The sequence below is a fragment of the Dendropsophus ebraccatus genome, chromosome 1 (assembly GCF_027789765.1).
Source record: "Dendropsophus ebraccatus isolate aDenEbr1 chromosome 1, aDenEbr1.pat, whole genome shotgun sequence".
Classification (NCBI taxonomy): Eukaryota; Metazoa; Chordata; class Amphibia; order Anura; family Hylidae; genus Dendropsophus; species Dendropsophus ebraccatus.
The window spans coordinates 144,683,552-144,699,108 of record NC_091454.1 but is presented as its reverse complement, the minus strand read 5'-3'; the positions used below and the strand labels follow the sequence as shown (position 1 = coordinate 144,699,108).

The window sequence follows — 15,557 nt, the reverse complement described above, 5'->3', positions numbered from 1 at the left end:
TCATTTTTTGCGCCGAAAAATGATAAGGAAACCTGGCGGTGCGGGATTTATGTAGAGGCAGTGCGACTCTACATAAATCTACGTACTGTCGGCGCTGCATGTGTATGTCCCCCCAATGTAATGTATATTTCCGTAATAATCACAGCCGTTGCTGCAATCGGCAACAACAGCCATAGTTTTACTAAAATATACGTAGTGTGAACATAGTCTAAGGCTATGTTCACACTAAATTCTTTTTCAGTAAAGAACAGATGCTGCTTGCAATGGAATCAGCGTTTGTTTTTTACAGCAGGGGCAGCACTGCATTGAAGTCAAAGCAATGCTGCCGCTGTACATGCCTATTATTTCCAGATGCTGTTCACCGAACAGTGTCCGGAAATAATAGCTGTTCACAAATTGTAAAGTCAGCCAGCAGCCACACTTTACATTGAAGTAAATGGCCTGCAAGTCATTTGTAAAAAAAAAAAAAAAAGAAGAAGTTACTGAATGCAGCCCGGTGGCAGCGGGCGCTGTTAAACGTTGTGTGAACATAGCCTTACAATGCAGTTATTGGCTACTATTTTTTTTACAGGCTTTGCCACATGGTAATTGGTCAAAGAGCACAGTAGCAACATGTATAAACCTATTTTACCTACACAATTATGCATCCATTAACAATCAATTGGAAAACTGGGTCCGCATGGCCTCCAGCCACTTGTGGCTGCCACTTTGTGGGACTATGTTCAACGAATTGCATTGGGTATTTATATTCTACTTAGCAGTGTAGTAAGGAGGTATTTATCTGTATAACGGCCATTTACAGCCTATTTACAGCAGATACCAGTGTGCAGTAGTAATAGAGACAAATAATAAGAATAACGGATCCAACAACAGCAGCTCCCAGTACAGTACATTTATAAGTAGGTATCTTACACATTTATCTTTCACTGAAGACTGCAGCTCTGCATTGTAATATTTCCATGTGATAGGACAGTATAGTTTTTCGTTAAGCAGCGTTTTTCAGCGTAGTCATCCATCACCGCCATTTTATCTCAGTGTACATACAGAGTAGTTACTGCTGAGCAATGCAGGCCAGTGCAGTTGGCCCCCATTGTCTGACCACAGTGAATTCCTCTCATTTTCTATGGCCTAACAGCACATTTATTTTTATTGCAACAAATTGGGCTGCAGAATTATAACTCACTGTATTCGTGGGAGCTGAATTGCCTCTTATTGTATAGTGCTGGTCAATACAGTAATCTCTTATTGTGCAGCAATGGAGAGCATAATTATTTCTTTTTGCAGTGCTGGCAGCTGTGTTTTGTCTAACTGCATAGAGCTGGCGAAGAGAGCTACAGTGGTGGGAGCACAGTTATCTATCATTGTCCATTTCTGGCCGGCATCGGAGCAGCTCATGGTACAGTGTTGTGCAGCATCAGTATATCTCATAGTAGAGCTCTGTCACTATGCAGATCTGGAAGAACACTGTTTTATGTCTTATTGAATATTGCTGATGTTCCACGTAGTCTCTCACAGATGCGCATTTCTGTATAAAGCGATTTACAGTGGACAGGGCTGGAAGGTAGCATAAGCTTTTAACATGAGCGTGGCATTATATTTTTTCTTTCACTATGCAGTGATAGGAGCCTTAGCTACACAACTATACATCTGAATTGAGTATTTGTAGCAAGTGTGTTGAAAATATATTGGTGCTAATATACTCATTGACAAAATAAAATTAAAAAAATGCAACCAGATAGAAATGTTGGCTTTCTGTAAAGGTCCCTATAAACAATTAGACTTATTTTGGCCAAACCCATTGGGGGAGATTTATCAAACTGGTGTAAAGTAGAATTGTCTTAGTTGCCCCTAGAAACCAATCAGATTCCATCTTTTATTTTTCAAAGATTCTGTGAGGAATGAAAGGTGGATTCTGATTGGTTGCTAGGGGCAACTGAGACAATTCTACTTTATACCAGTTTGATAAATCTCCCCCGTTGTTTGCAGCGCATTTGGCTGCATGTACAGTATATGGTGTATGGGGCGTCTAGAGAACAACCACCAAGAGAGGATGTTGGTTGTGATAGGGGTCAGCCAATATGGAAAATCATGGCCGACCCCTTTGTTCAAAGAGAGGAGAGATAAGCTGCAGCGAGATAACTGATCAGCATGCAGCTATGTCTCAAGCAGATATGTAAATGATTAGGTGAGGCAGAGGCTACTGTTGAGTAGTGTGCCTCTTGGTAAGAAATTGTTGCCTGATAGACAGGCCACCATGGACTTGAAGATATTTTACCCAGTTGACAAACTTTGAGAGAGTACATAGTTAGACTGAGAGAGGCAGGTTGGTCATTTTAATAAATTGCCCACCCTGTCGGCCATTGTATCCAAGCTGTTAAGAGGTGTTGGAAGCTGTGATTACATGACGGCAAAAAAGACACAGGTGGGACATTCATAACATATCCCTGTTTCTGTTTGGGACATTTCCTGGTATTTAGCAGGAGGAAAGGTAGTGTCACGGTGCCGAGTACATAGCCTTCCGTTGAGGCCAGGTTCTGTATGGCATCTGATGAGTTTTAGTATGGAGCACCTTAATCCTGCCTTTGCTGTGATACTGTCCCAACTGCTAGGATGATTACCTGGGGAGCCATTATGTACAGTATTCGTCCACCCCTAGTAGTGATAGGAGAGACACTAACAGCATAGCGATATGTGCAGGACATCCTGCGGCCATATGTGTTGCCTTTCATGGCTTCCAACTGGCATTTGTCAGAACGATAATGCTGACCCCCACACGGCAAGGGTTTCTCAGTAAGGTCTCCACCAGACATTTAAATAATGATCATCATTTTATAACCCACACTTGACCAAGGCAAATTTTTAAACTTGAGGTTATTTAGGTTGGGAAAAGAGAGATCTTAGGGGGGATCTGATTATAGGATATTAATAGGCTCAATGAGATCTTTCTTCTTATCTTTTTACACCTAGGTCTGTAATGATAAGGGGGGCATCCTTTACATCTAGAGAGAATTTACCATCATCACAGATGGGGATTCTTTACTGTAAGAGCGGTGTGATGCTGTGATGGGTGATTCATTAAACATGTTAATGAGGGATCTGAAGCCTTCTGAAAAATATAATATTACGGGTTATGGTTACTAGATATCTGGAGATGGGACACTTTTTAGGGATTTGTTGTGACTGCCATACAGGGGCAGATTAACTTTACCATAGGCCCTGGGCTGTTCACCAAGCCTGGCCCCCCCTACCCCACTGTAACTATATCTTTAGTATTGCTCCTCTATAGTGCAGACTGTACAGGACCTGTACAGGACATCATAGTCACATGTTAAGGTCCTTCAGCATGTTCTTTAATGTTACTAAAGTGTCTCCTGGCTACAGGTTTGCATTGATTTGTGAAAAATTGCAGTTAAAAAGCAGTGATTTTTTTTGCAAATCATGGCAGAACTGTGGCCAGGACACAATACACCACATGGAAATGATATGTCTGTTTGGGTGGCCATGGGCCCCCCAGGAGCTCAGGGCCCCGGGCTAGCGCCCGAAAGGGACCTATTGTAATCCACTACTGCTGCCATATTTGGAGTCAGGAAAATTATAATATGGGGCAATATGCTTGTGCCTCAGGGTTTTTGCCTTTCTCTGGATCAATGCAGTAGAGTTAGGATTGCCCTTTTGACTTTTTTCAATTTTATCAAGTATGTAACTGTATTGAACTATAAAATGTATGTATATGATAGGAGGACATTAGATTGTAAGCACCCTTGAGGACAGGGCCTGTTCATCACTGCAGAATATGTTAGTACACTACAAGCAATGTGGAAAAAATAGGTTGCAGGATTGACTTCATGACAGGGCATATGACATACACATGACCTTGTTATACATGACCTTCCTTATATCTCCCTGCATTTATCAGTGAGAATGTGTGCGTCACCGCACCATTATCAGTGGTTGGCAGTAATGCACTCACTGTACGATATTGAGCAGTCACATTTAAATATATTGTAATGTCAATGTAAACCCCGGTTATTAAAACTATCGGTTACTGTTGAGTTTACAAGCTATAGATCTTGACTAAGTAATGAGCAGGATACAGAAAATAAAAAGGTCATGGCAACCCGAACACTGGCAGATAGGAAATAGATTATTAATAAGAATTATTACCTGCAGGTGTATAAGTTATTGTACAGTATGTAGCAGTCATGTATATATGAGGATAACATTAACCAATTAGAAGAAAATATACATTTATGATAAAGGAAAGCACTTAGTGGGGCTTGTCATTACAGGAAATCAATTTAAGCCTTATCATAAACTGGCCACTGTCAGTTTATTAGGATTACACAGACATTCAGGATATGTATCATGCTGCAGTGGACTTTAGAGGCTGAATTCACACTAAGTTCTGGCTTTGTATTTCATGTATACATTTGTATGCTCAAAACTGTGTACACTCCTAGTTTACCATTGCGTGACATCCACATCCAAATACATCAAAAGCCAAGAAAAGTTTACCTAATTGTCTATTGTACAAACATAGATAACAGTATATCCCAAATGTTTGATTTTTTAGGTATGTCTGTTCAGTTTTTTTGGTAGGGTCTCAAAGGTTAGACAACCAATGATCACAAGGTTGTGGCATATTCTAGCAATATACTATCACTTTAGAAGCCAGGAAAAACATTTACATTTAATGGTCAATCATAATCCCTGGTAAGTTGTGACATGTAAAAAGTCAGCCAGAATCATTGAGACAAGGCACAATGCATCCATGAATTTATGTGGTTCACACCTGTTCCTGAATCTATTTGTCCTGTTTTTCAACTTGTCTTGTGCCACATTGTGTATCTTCAGTCACCAGTCACCTGTCACCTGTCTTACTAATAATACATTTCAACTCATAAGATTAGCTGTTATGTGTGAAGACCCCAGAAGAGCAAAGGTATTTGAGTCATGTCCACCTGATCTGACTAGTTATTGTTCAGGTAAAAGAAAGATGGATGGATAGGTCAATGGATAGATAGATAGATAGATAGATAGATAGATAGATAGATAGATAGATAGTCCACAGAATCGCCCACAGCACTCTAGATGGTTCTAAAAAAAACAAACGTGTTATTTTATGTAACATGGTGCAGCACAGCAACAAAATCAAGTGTGACGTTTCAACGGCCTCCGCCGCCTTTTCCAAGCTTGTTGGCTACATGTGAAGGTCTTGGTCAAAGACTACCTAGTGGCACCTATACACTTGGATAAAGTTGTGCTCCTCTGAGATACAAGACGATAGATAGACAGATAGATAGATAGATAGATAGATAGATAGATAGATAGATAGATAGATAGATAGATAGATAGATATTGGCTTCTTTTATAAGCTGCAGACCTTAAAGGAGAAGTCCGGCTTCCACAGTTTTCTTTATTAAATCTCTCCGTGCCTCTTCAGCGCCAGATTGCTGCTCTGGAACCCCCGCCAGGCTTCGGGATCACCGGCGCTGCTGATGTTACAACCCTGCTGATGGATTGGCTGCTTAGTCATTCAGTGGCTGGGGCGGGACGGTGCACCAGTCACTGATTGGCTAAGCGGCCTGTCAATCAGCTGGGATGCACAACCACAACCACAACTCTCCTGTCTCCTCTACCTGCCATCAGACTTTAGACTATGGAGCGATGTCCACATTTTTCTTTTCAATCAGCTGGGATGGGCATTTTCCCCCAAGTCATGATGTCACCCTGCCTTTGGGGGTCCCGGGTCCAGTCAGGGGATTACGGGCACAGGGAGAGGTAAGCAATGCTTCATGGTTACTCTCTCCCCTTCCCCTACAGCCTTTCTAAAGTTAGCTGAGGTCGGACTTCTCCTTTAAGTGTAGAGCTTAATGGCATTTTTACCAAATTGAACTGCTTATTATAGAACCTATGTGAGGAATAAAGGACAGTATTACATCTCTCTTTGTCCAGTATGGGAAATCATCTATCACGTTATAGCGCAGAGGAGTGCATTTATTTAGTATTTTATCTGGCTGGGCAGTGGTGTTATCTCTTAGTGTACAATGTTGAATAGCATAGCTGTTTCTGTATAGCTCATAAACTAGTGGAGATATTTTCCATCATAAATGAGCATATCCTTCATTGCACTGCTCAGGCCAGCGCAGTTATCTGTTAGCGGCCAGATGTACAGTATGTCGGCATCCAGAGGTGAGAAGAGTAATTATCTCTTTATATGTAGTTCTGGGCAGCATAGTTATCTCACAGAGTCCAGCAGTAGCCAGAGAAGCTATCTATCCATGTTCAGCACTGGACATTAGAATTCTATCAGCACGCCAGCCTTGGCAGCAGTAGCATTGCGTTGTCTGTATAGTGCACACTACTGCGTAGTACTTGTATACAGGAATAAGGAGCAGAGCCATTGCACACAGCTGTTCCTTCTCTCCAGCTCATTGTCATAGTTCCTCCTCTGCTCTCCTCTCCCCACTTTCCTCTCCTCCCTGCTTCTCTCTGATTCTGTATCTGTTTGTCCCTCCTCTTTGCTTGCTTCTTCTCCCATACCCTGTGTGTTTTCTCTGCTATCTTACCCTTTTTTCTCTAAAATGTGCCTCAATGTGGCTGTTTCTGCTCTCTAGCTTATATGCGTCTATACTGATATGCACTCCGTGTGCTGCAGCTTCACATCAACCCCTGGATTGATTTTTTTTTTTTTCGCTGAGTGGAAGTGAATGTGTGTCCTTGTCCGTTGCTGTCTCTATGTAAGCGTCCTTGTATGTATGTGAAGCTCCGAGGCTTCTTTATTATGTGTGTATTGTGTTACTCATAGAATAACTGTGTCATTGTCTGTGTGATTAGTATTGAGCCTGTGTTTAATTGTGCGAGTGCCTCTGTCACTGCAGATCAGTGTGTGATTCTACATGCTATGCTTTGAATGCAAGGAAGATTGTGTTGAGGTCCTTCGGTGTTATTCTTTCATTGGCGATGGAAAAGAGAGAAGGCGTCTCGCAGCTGCGAAAAATGAAGGCCAGGTACAGATATCATCTATCTATGCATTTGATATGGATGTCTCTGTCTATGTAACCCGTTATGCTAGACTATCAAGTGCTGGCTGCAAAAATACCAGTATATTCAGAGATGGATGAGCATCTACACATAGCCACATTCTACTCTTCATAGTTTTAAATTCTTCTAGTTTATTGTATTATGTCTTTCTACCTCGCTCTCCATATATATTTACATAACTATATTGTTATTCTTCCATTGTAGTTCTCTCTGGTGTACTACATTTTCACATTACGTATTGCCTTATGTTAATATCTGTAGCACGGTGCCCCACTATATATTCATCTGCCTATATTAACAGAGCAGTATATCTATTAAGCAACCCTTCCCTCGTCCTCCCCATTTTTCATTTTTCCCCTTCGGAGTATCCTATACCCCTCCCAGGCATGTTAATATTCAGCTAGTATCGTGAGAACATATGTGCTTCTGGTGTATCTGGCCTGTGCTCTGTATTCCTCTCATGTACATGTACTTCAGCAGCATTATTGACCCCATATTCTACTAGCTGACCCAGGAGACCTGTGTGCAAAATGAAGGAGGGAGAATGGTTTGGAGAGAGTGTTAATAGCACATACAAAAAACGAGACGGAAGACAGTGGCTACTATTTTGATATTCCTTTGGATGGAAATGCCTGTATAAAGGAAGAAAAAGCCCTAGGAATAGATCTTGTTTATGTAGGCATTGTGACTGTTGCAGAACAAAAGGCAGACGCTGAAGGTGTCTGTAGATATGACTGAGGTAGAAGAAGGAATAGGCACCCAGTATAAAGGAAGAACAGTAGAGGGAGACTGCTCTGTGCATTCTAGAGATGGAGATGTGGAGACGGATGACTGTACAGTTTATAGATAAGCAGGAATAGATGGTTATATCAATACCAATGATATAGCCGCACATTAAAAGGATTATGGTATTTGTCACAAGAGAGTCTGCCTAGAAACCCACCAGAGCGCAAACGGCATCCAAGCTGCTCACCAGTTTCACACGATCACGGCGGCTTCTCACATCTCTCTCACTAGAGGATTAGCATCTCTGAATGCTTTAAAGGCTAATAAGGCCCAGTATACAGCAAAGACCCACTGCAGGTTATGTATGCTGAGTCTGTGCCTTACAGTGTGCCTCATTGAACAAAGCTTTAGGTGGCCCTCATCCATATAACACACTGTGTAGGCTGGGGGTGGTTACTTTTTTATTCAGTCTTTCCATTATATGCTATGCCCGCTTTATACTGCACCCATTATGCCACAAGACTGACTTGCAGCTTGGTACATTCTGTTAACCAGCCTGCATTGTATAAGCATTATTATATCTCGTTGGCCTCTTTATGATCACCACCTCTGCTATATTACTAGATGAATCCATTTTCTAGGTTAATGGTATATATAGAAGGGAACAATGTATGTTTTTACTTTTTATGAAATACTGAGTTGTTGATGTTTGTTATTATTGTTGGTTTGCAATTGTGACAGTTCCAGATGTCCATTATATATTCAGCATATGTTCTGGAGTGTTAGTCATAACACTATTGTATGCAGTGGCTAAAAACGCCATTGTAAATGCAAGGAGAATTTGGCGATATACCATTGGGATGGGAAAAATAGACTTAACATTTGTCATAGCATGTTATAGTCTATGCTTCTAGTCACATAGAGGTTGTGTCTGACAAGGATCTCCACTAATGACATGTCATGCTTTAATAGGGAATTCATTATTAATAGCCCTCCATTCCTATGATAGGCATTTCCTATATTCCTGTGTAATACAGAGACCAGTACCTGCCTATTTCATATTGATTTTAAGTTCATCATTGAATATTGCCCCACTCCTAAACCTTGGCTATGTTTGTATTCATATATTGAGGGCCTGGAAAAGTCATATCCTAGCGATATCTCATCCTTTCTAATTGAGGGAAACACCTTTCATTTTAGCTTCAAAAGTCATATTTTTTGTTGTAAAACCAAGTCAGTATGATACATATATGTTGTTTTTTTTCCATACTATATGCTGTCAAACAGTCATCAAGACCCTTAAATATTCTTCATTGAAAGCTGTTGACTCACCATGACAATCCCTTCTGAAATTCAAGTCAGCTTGTCCATCAGCTGATTGCTTCGGTCTTGGCTTTTGGAACTTTTGGCAATCAATGAAGTCATTGGTCTGACATACATTTATATTACAGAGAATGTGGTATTACATGGCAACCACTGGTGGCATACATTAGGACATCCACAGGGCACATAAAAAGAAATTGTCTTAGGCTAGGCCCACACTGGGTTAGCAGTGTCTGTTAGACACATAGGCCTATGCCACATAGTGTCATCTGTCATGTATAGGGATCCATGTTAAGGAAAGAAAGTATACTACATAGTATATATTTTTATAAATGATTCAGCTGTATGGGGATGGAACAACGAGGCAGAGTGTGATATTTCATCCACCAAACTTGATGTGTCCAACAAGGTGAGGCTCTATAGATCTGTTTAACATATCCTCCAGGACTATCCCAATGCTTGTGTTTAATAAAAGCCGCCAGATCATTGCAACATGCAGTGTAGACAAACCCTTAGTGGGACAATCCCTTTAAGGGGTTGCAAAAAAGGGGTTTGTCACAAACAAAACTAGGTCTGTAGGGATGCATTATGTTAAATGAAACATATTCCAAATTTACAATTATTTTATCGTTTGAGATATAGACTCACTAATCCCCACATGTGCTGCTTAGTTTTATAACCTGTTGCCCTTGGTAACAGCCCGCCAATCATCCTGTTTTCATGCTTAATTCAATCCCAGTCACATGATATGTCTGATTAGTACTGGCAGATGGTTTTCCACACCCCCCAAGTGTCCCTCTTTTGGATGGACAGTCCCTACTTTTGACCCATGTCCCTCTGTCCCTCTTTGCCCCTTACATGTCCCTCTTTTTGACCTAGGAATTAGACTGCCATGAATAAACTTTCTATGTTTCTATAGAAAGTGTCTGGTTTCTTACCGTATAATAGACCCAAACTTGTATATTATTCCATCATGTGGTGCAAGCTGGATCCTAAAAATTGTTATGAATCATGTGACATTATGGCCCTTTTCACACATAATTTCACATACGCAGAACATATGGCCCCATACACACATCTGTGTGTGTTACAGATGTGTTTTGGGGACATGATCTGTGCCACAAAAAATCGTCTGTGTCACCTATATGACAGTGGGTATCTGCAAATGGGGACAGTTACTCACACACAAATAATAATCCTGTCCGCAGTTGCCGGTCCTTAATTACAGACATAGTTACTGATGTGTGAATGGGACCTGAGGATGCAGTCACACATACAGGATCTGCTGCAGATGTGCAGACATCAATGTAACTAAATGCATCAGCCTGCAGCAGATCCTGTATGTGTGACTATCCTTAAAGTAAAAAGTATAGAAATGTCTGTAAAATTTTCCTAGACTGAACCACATGTGCCCTTCTTAGGCCAACGAAAAAGGTGGGAGGTATGGTTTTCACTTCACATGCAACAAGGGGGATTGTGGGAAAGTGTCTGCACTGTTGCATGGCAGTTCAGAGAAGAAACCTGGAAGAAATTAGATGCATATGGAAGAAAAACGGTAGTGTTGTAAGCTACTTTACTAAATTGAATTGAAACACATATGCTTGTATTCTTTTTGTTTTGACACAATTTCACTATGCTTATTCCTGCTATAGCTACTGTATGTGATCAGCTCTAAGCCCAGAATGTGAATCAGGCAGCTCCCTCTACTACAACAACACAGTCAATTCCCATGTATTAAACATCACTGCCCAGAGAAACCAATCACAGTTTGTGTTCCTATTCACAAGCCTTAAATTGGGCCAGTGTGTAATACAACTGACAGTGGTAGAAGACCTCCTCCACTGCTATAAGGCACCAAGTATAATGAACCCTGCCCTTTACACAAAGTCCCACTCCCTCATTATCAACGTTCCTTTTCAAAATTTTTGCAAGACTAGTTTTCCGAACATGCTTGAAATCTTGCTGCCTGACGAACAACGGGGGCAAGAACCTGTTTTCTTCTATAATTCATTCCTGGGTTCAGGGAACACATTAGTTCCACTGTATCTCATCTCAGCTAGTATATCTTACGTCATTCCCTCTATAGTGATGCCCCCTCCCTGCACTTAACACCTGCTTTAGTCTTTGCAGAAAGATTAAATCCATTAATGCTATTATATTACACCTGTTTCTTAATGGCACCCTCATTGTTCGGGCAGCATTTATTCATGTTTTACTATACCTGTATCAAAAGGGAGCTTTAATTTTTATGATCATTTAAAGCAGAAGTCCCACCAAAGTTAAAAATCTCAGGCAGGGGGTGAAGGAACATAATAAAGTATATTCACCCATCCCCGTGTCCTTGCAGTGCTGACTTACCGATTCCTGCCAGCCACCAGTGTCCTGCAGCTACTCCAGCTACAACGTCACGTACCCTGCTGATGGACTCCCTGCTCAGCCAATCAGTGACTGGGGCGGGACACCGCTGCAGTCACTGAGCGGCTGAGTGGGCAATCCCTCAGCCAGGCTGTGACATTACAGCTGTAGGAGCCGGGTACGTGACGTACTCTGCTGCTGGCCGAGAATGACATCTGGAGGCTGACAGAAGCAGGTGATAGCAGCTTGACGAGGGAATGTGTGTGTATACTTTCTTTATTATGTTCCTGCACCCCAATGCCTGCCTGAAATTTTTTACTTTGGTGGGACTTCACCTTTAGGATGGGTTTACACACAACGGATCTACAGCAGATTTCAGTATGTAAAGGTCAGCCCCGTAGCCCGGTACATACATTACTGGGTCCGCGCTCTGGTATTACTGGGTCCGCAGACCCGGTAATGTATGTACCGGGCTGCACAGGTGTGGGTGTGGGTGCAGGTGCAGCAACAAAAATAGGACAGAGTCCAGCACTTAACCAAACATGACTTTTACTTGTAAAACGTCAGTGCAATACAGGGAACAATACTCAGAGCTTGACAGGTGCAGGGGACAGCAGTGAATAAAGATGTAGTAGAGAGGTAGACGTGTGACTTGACTTAGAAGCAGGTATGGGGACTGTCTTGGGGGCCTTGTCCAATGTAATAGTGTACTCTGCCAGGAGTAGTGTGGAGAATAGTAGAGAAAAAGAATACTTGTACTCACATATAGATGTGTGTATATCTGACCGCCTCCTGTCCAACCAGTTCAGAGAGTTCCAGGTTGGATAATTCAAGAGCCAGGCCTTTACAGCTGGGCGTAGCAGACTTCCCAAGATAGCAATGCGAAAGTCAGTAAGACACGTCGGCTTGCTGCGATTTGTCTTACTGTGGATCAGTCCTTTGACTATGTTAACTGTCCGAAGAATAGTGGAGAAGGATCTCTGGCGTGGACAAGGTGTTTTCTAGAGGACGGTTTCCCCTCTTTTGGGTCTAGCACTGCATCACAAAGAAAGTCTCTCTTTCATAGGAAAATCTGTATCTTTGACTTTATGTCCCTCACAAGGGCTCTGGACTTGGCCAGGCCTCGGTTTCACTGCAGCAGGAACTTTCTCTGTTGTCTGTCTCTCTTCTCACCATCCACTAACAAAAGATCTCCAAACAGGAACTAATTGAGCTTTTATAGGGGTGACTGAGTTTAACCTTCTATTGGTGGGGCTGTGTTATAGAGAGGTAAAGGAAGAATTGTAGTTGGTTTAAAGCTGTTTATGTTACCTGCACAGTGTACAGTTAACCCTGTGCTCATACAAACAGACAGTCTAGGGGAAGTTAGACACCTAGTGGTGAAAGTGCTAACAACAGCTTCATCCCCTTTGTGTGACACCTGACAGAGTTACCTTTTACTTAGGTGACACAAGATTTAGCGAACCTCCCATCTCGGGAATCCACAAGTGTGTACTCTATACCAGGACCTCAGAACCTATTTCCACTAAGAACATGATGGTGATGGTAATGCCTATACACTCACTGGCCACTTTATTAGGTACACCATGCTAGTAACGGGTGGTCTTCTGCTGCTGTAGCCCATCTGCCTCAAAGTTCGACGTACTGTGCGTTCAGAGATGCTTCTGCCTACCTTGGTTGTAACGGTTGGCTATTTGAGTCACTGTTGCCTTTCTATCAGCTTGAACCAGTCTGCCCATTCTCCTCTGACCTCTGGCATCAACAAGGCATTTCCGCCCACAGAACTGCCGCTCACTGGATGTTTTTTCTTTTTCGGACCATTTTCTGTAAACCCTAGAGATGGTTGTGCGTGAAAATCCCAGTAGATCAGCAGTTTCTGAAATACTCAGACCAGCCCTTCTGGCACCAACAACCATGCTACGTTCAAAGGCACTCAAATCACCTTTCTTCCCCATACTGATGCTCGGTTTGAACTGCAGGAGATTGTCTTGACCATGTCTACATGCCTAAATGCACTGAGTTGCCGCCATGTGATTGGCTGATTAGAAATGAAGTGGTAACGTGCAGTTGGACAGGTGTACCTAATAAAGTGGCCGGTGAGTGTATATCACTGTTGTAACTCAGTTTCTTGACCCCTATGTTATATTAAAATAAGCACATTTATGTGCCTGTACCATAGAAAGTTCAGAAATTTTGACCTTAGCGCCATTTTTGACTTTTGACTTTAGCCTCTCGACATATACTTCTAATGCACAGGTGTCAAACTGTGGCCTCCAGCTTTAGGAAAGCTACAATTCCCACCATGCCTGTACAGCTAAAGCTTTGGCTGTCCAGGCATGATGGGAATTGTAGTGTTGCAACAGCTGGAGGCCCTCGAGTTTGACACCCCTGTTCTTATGGAAGGCTTCAATATATCTCACTGCAAAAGCATACAAATTGTCCACCCCTAGAAGGAAACCCTGGGGAAGCTCTGATGATGTGACTGTCTATTTATGGACAATCTGTATTTGGTAACTGAAGATATATGAACAGTTAGGCCATTGGAGCCTCCCCAGGGAAGTCAGTCTTTCTTTCCTTTACCCGAACTCTTTTCAGAGTAATGGTGCTACTGACAGCCATCAGACACACATTTTAATGCATAATTTGTGTGTCAGCTGATTGTCTGTAGTACCTTTGCCCTGGAGGGGACAGAAGGAGGGAAAGGAGACCCCTGCATTTCTACCCTGGTAATCTCCAGTAATAGTTTGCATCAATGTACAATGATGTCACTGAAGCATCCAGAAGAATCCTTTAAAGGGGTTCTCCAGCCCTACAAAAACATAGCTGCTATCTTCCAGAGACAGCACCACTGTTGTCTCCAGTTTGGGTGGAATTTTGTAACTCAGTTCCATTGAAGTGAATGAAACGTAATTTGCAAACCACACCTGACATACATAACTTACATACGGATATGTAAGGCTATGTTCACACTGTGTTTTTGCTGTCTATTAAATGTATCCATTTTATGGAAAATAAAAAAGAAAAGGATGCAAAAACAGATGCCATCCATCAGGATCGGTTTTCTATTGACTTACATGGTTAGGGTACTTTCACACGTACCAACTCGCAGCGGAGTCAAGGTCAAGGTCCTGGCAGACCCTTTAACCCCTTCGGCTGCCGCTTGGCTCCCCCTCTGACTGTATATACATTACCTCTCACCTTGCCGCACGGGATTCCGGCATCCTGCTCTCCCGCCCAGCCATTCAGTGTGTTGCCCAGCTGCAGCCACTGATTGGCTGGGCAGGAGAGCAGGACGCCGGGACCCCGTGTGGCAAGGAGAGAGGTAATGTATATACAGACAGCGGGGGAGCCAAAGGGGTTAAGTAGGTGGCTGCATTACATACTCGCAGTATGTATGCAAAGGGACCTGCCAGGACCTTGACTCGTAGCGGATCTCGCTGCAAAACTCGCAGCAAGATTTCCGCTGTGAGTCGGTATGTGTGAACGTACCCTTACACTATTTTAAAAAGTATTGAAACAGATCCTTTTTTTTTCCTTTTTCACAAAAACTTTAAGTTTTAAAAGGGGATCTGTTAAACGGAAAGCAAAAACACAGTTTGAACCTAGCCTAGGGCTGGGTTCACACACAGTATATTTCAGGCAGTATTTGGTCCTCATGTCAGGTCCTCATGGCAACCAAAACCAGGAGTGAATTGAAAACATAGAAAGGCTATGATCACATAATGTTGTAATTAAGTGGATGGCCGCCATTTAATGGCAAATATTTGCTGTTATTTTAGAATAACGGCTGTTGTATTGAAATAATGGCATTTATTTACCGTTATATGGCGGCCATCCACTCAATTTCACCATTGTGTGAACAGAGCCTTTCTGTATTTTTAATCCACTCCTGGTTTTGGTTGCAATGAGGACCTGACATGAGGACAAAATACTGCCTGAAATATACTTTGTGTCATCCCAGCCTTGAGGAGTACAAATGTGTGTTTTTTAACCCTTTAAAGACAGGGTCAATTTTCATTTTTGCGCTTTTGTTTTTCCTCTCCTCGTGCTTAAAAGGCCATAGCGCTTGCATTTTTTCACCTAGAAACCCACATAAGCCCTTATTTTTG

The 15,557-nt window shown here is 42.2% G+C and overlaps 1 protein-coding gene across 5 annotated transcripts in view; it reads left to right on the top strand.

Annotated features, from left to right (window-relative positions):
• LINGO1 (leucine rich repeat and Ig domain containing 1) overlaps positions 1–15,557 on the top strand; it is a 312,997-nt gene that overhangs the window by 285,903 nt on the left and 11,537 nt on the right. Inside the window, exon 1 of one of the 5 annotated variants that reach the window (XM_069956395.1) lies at positions 6,491–7,010. The exons of the other annotated variants lie outside the window; for them this stretch is intronic. Within the exon in view, the coding sequence (XP_069812496.1) occupies positions 6,900–7,010 (111 nt within the window). The 5' untranslated portion in view covers positions 6,491–6,899. Of the gene's footprint in view, positions 1–6,490; positions 7,011–15,557 lie in introns of those variants that run through there. 5 annotated transcript variants of the gene reach the window in all.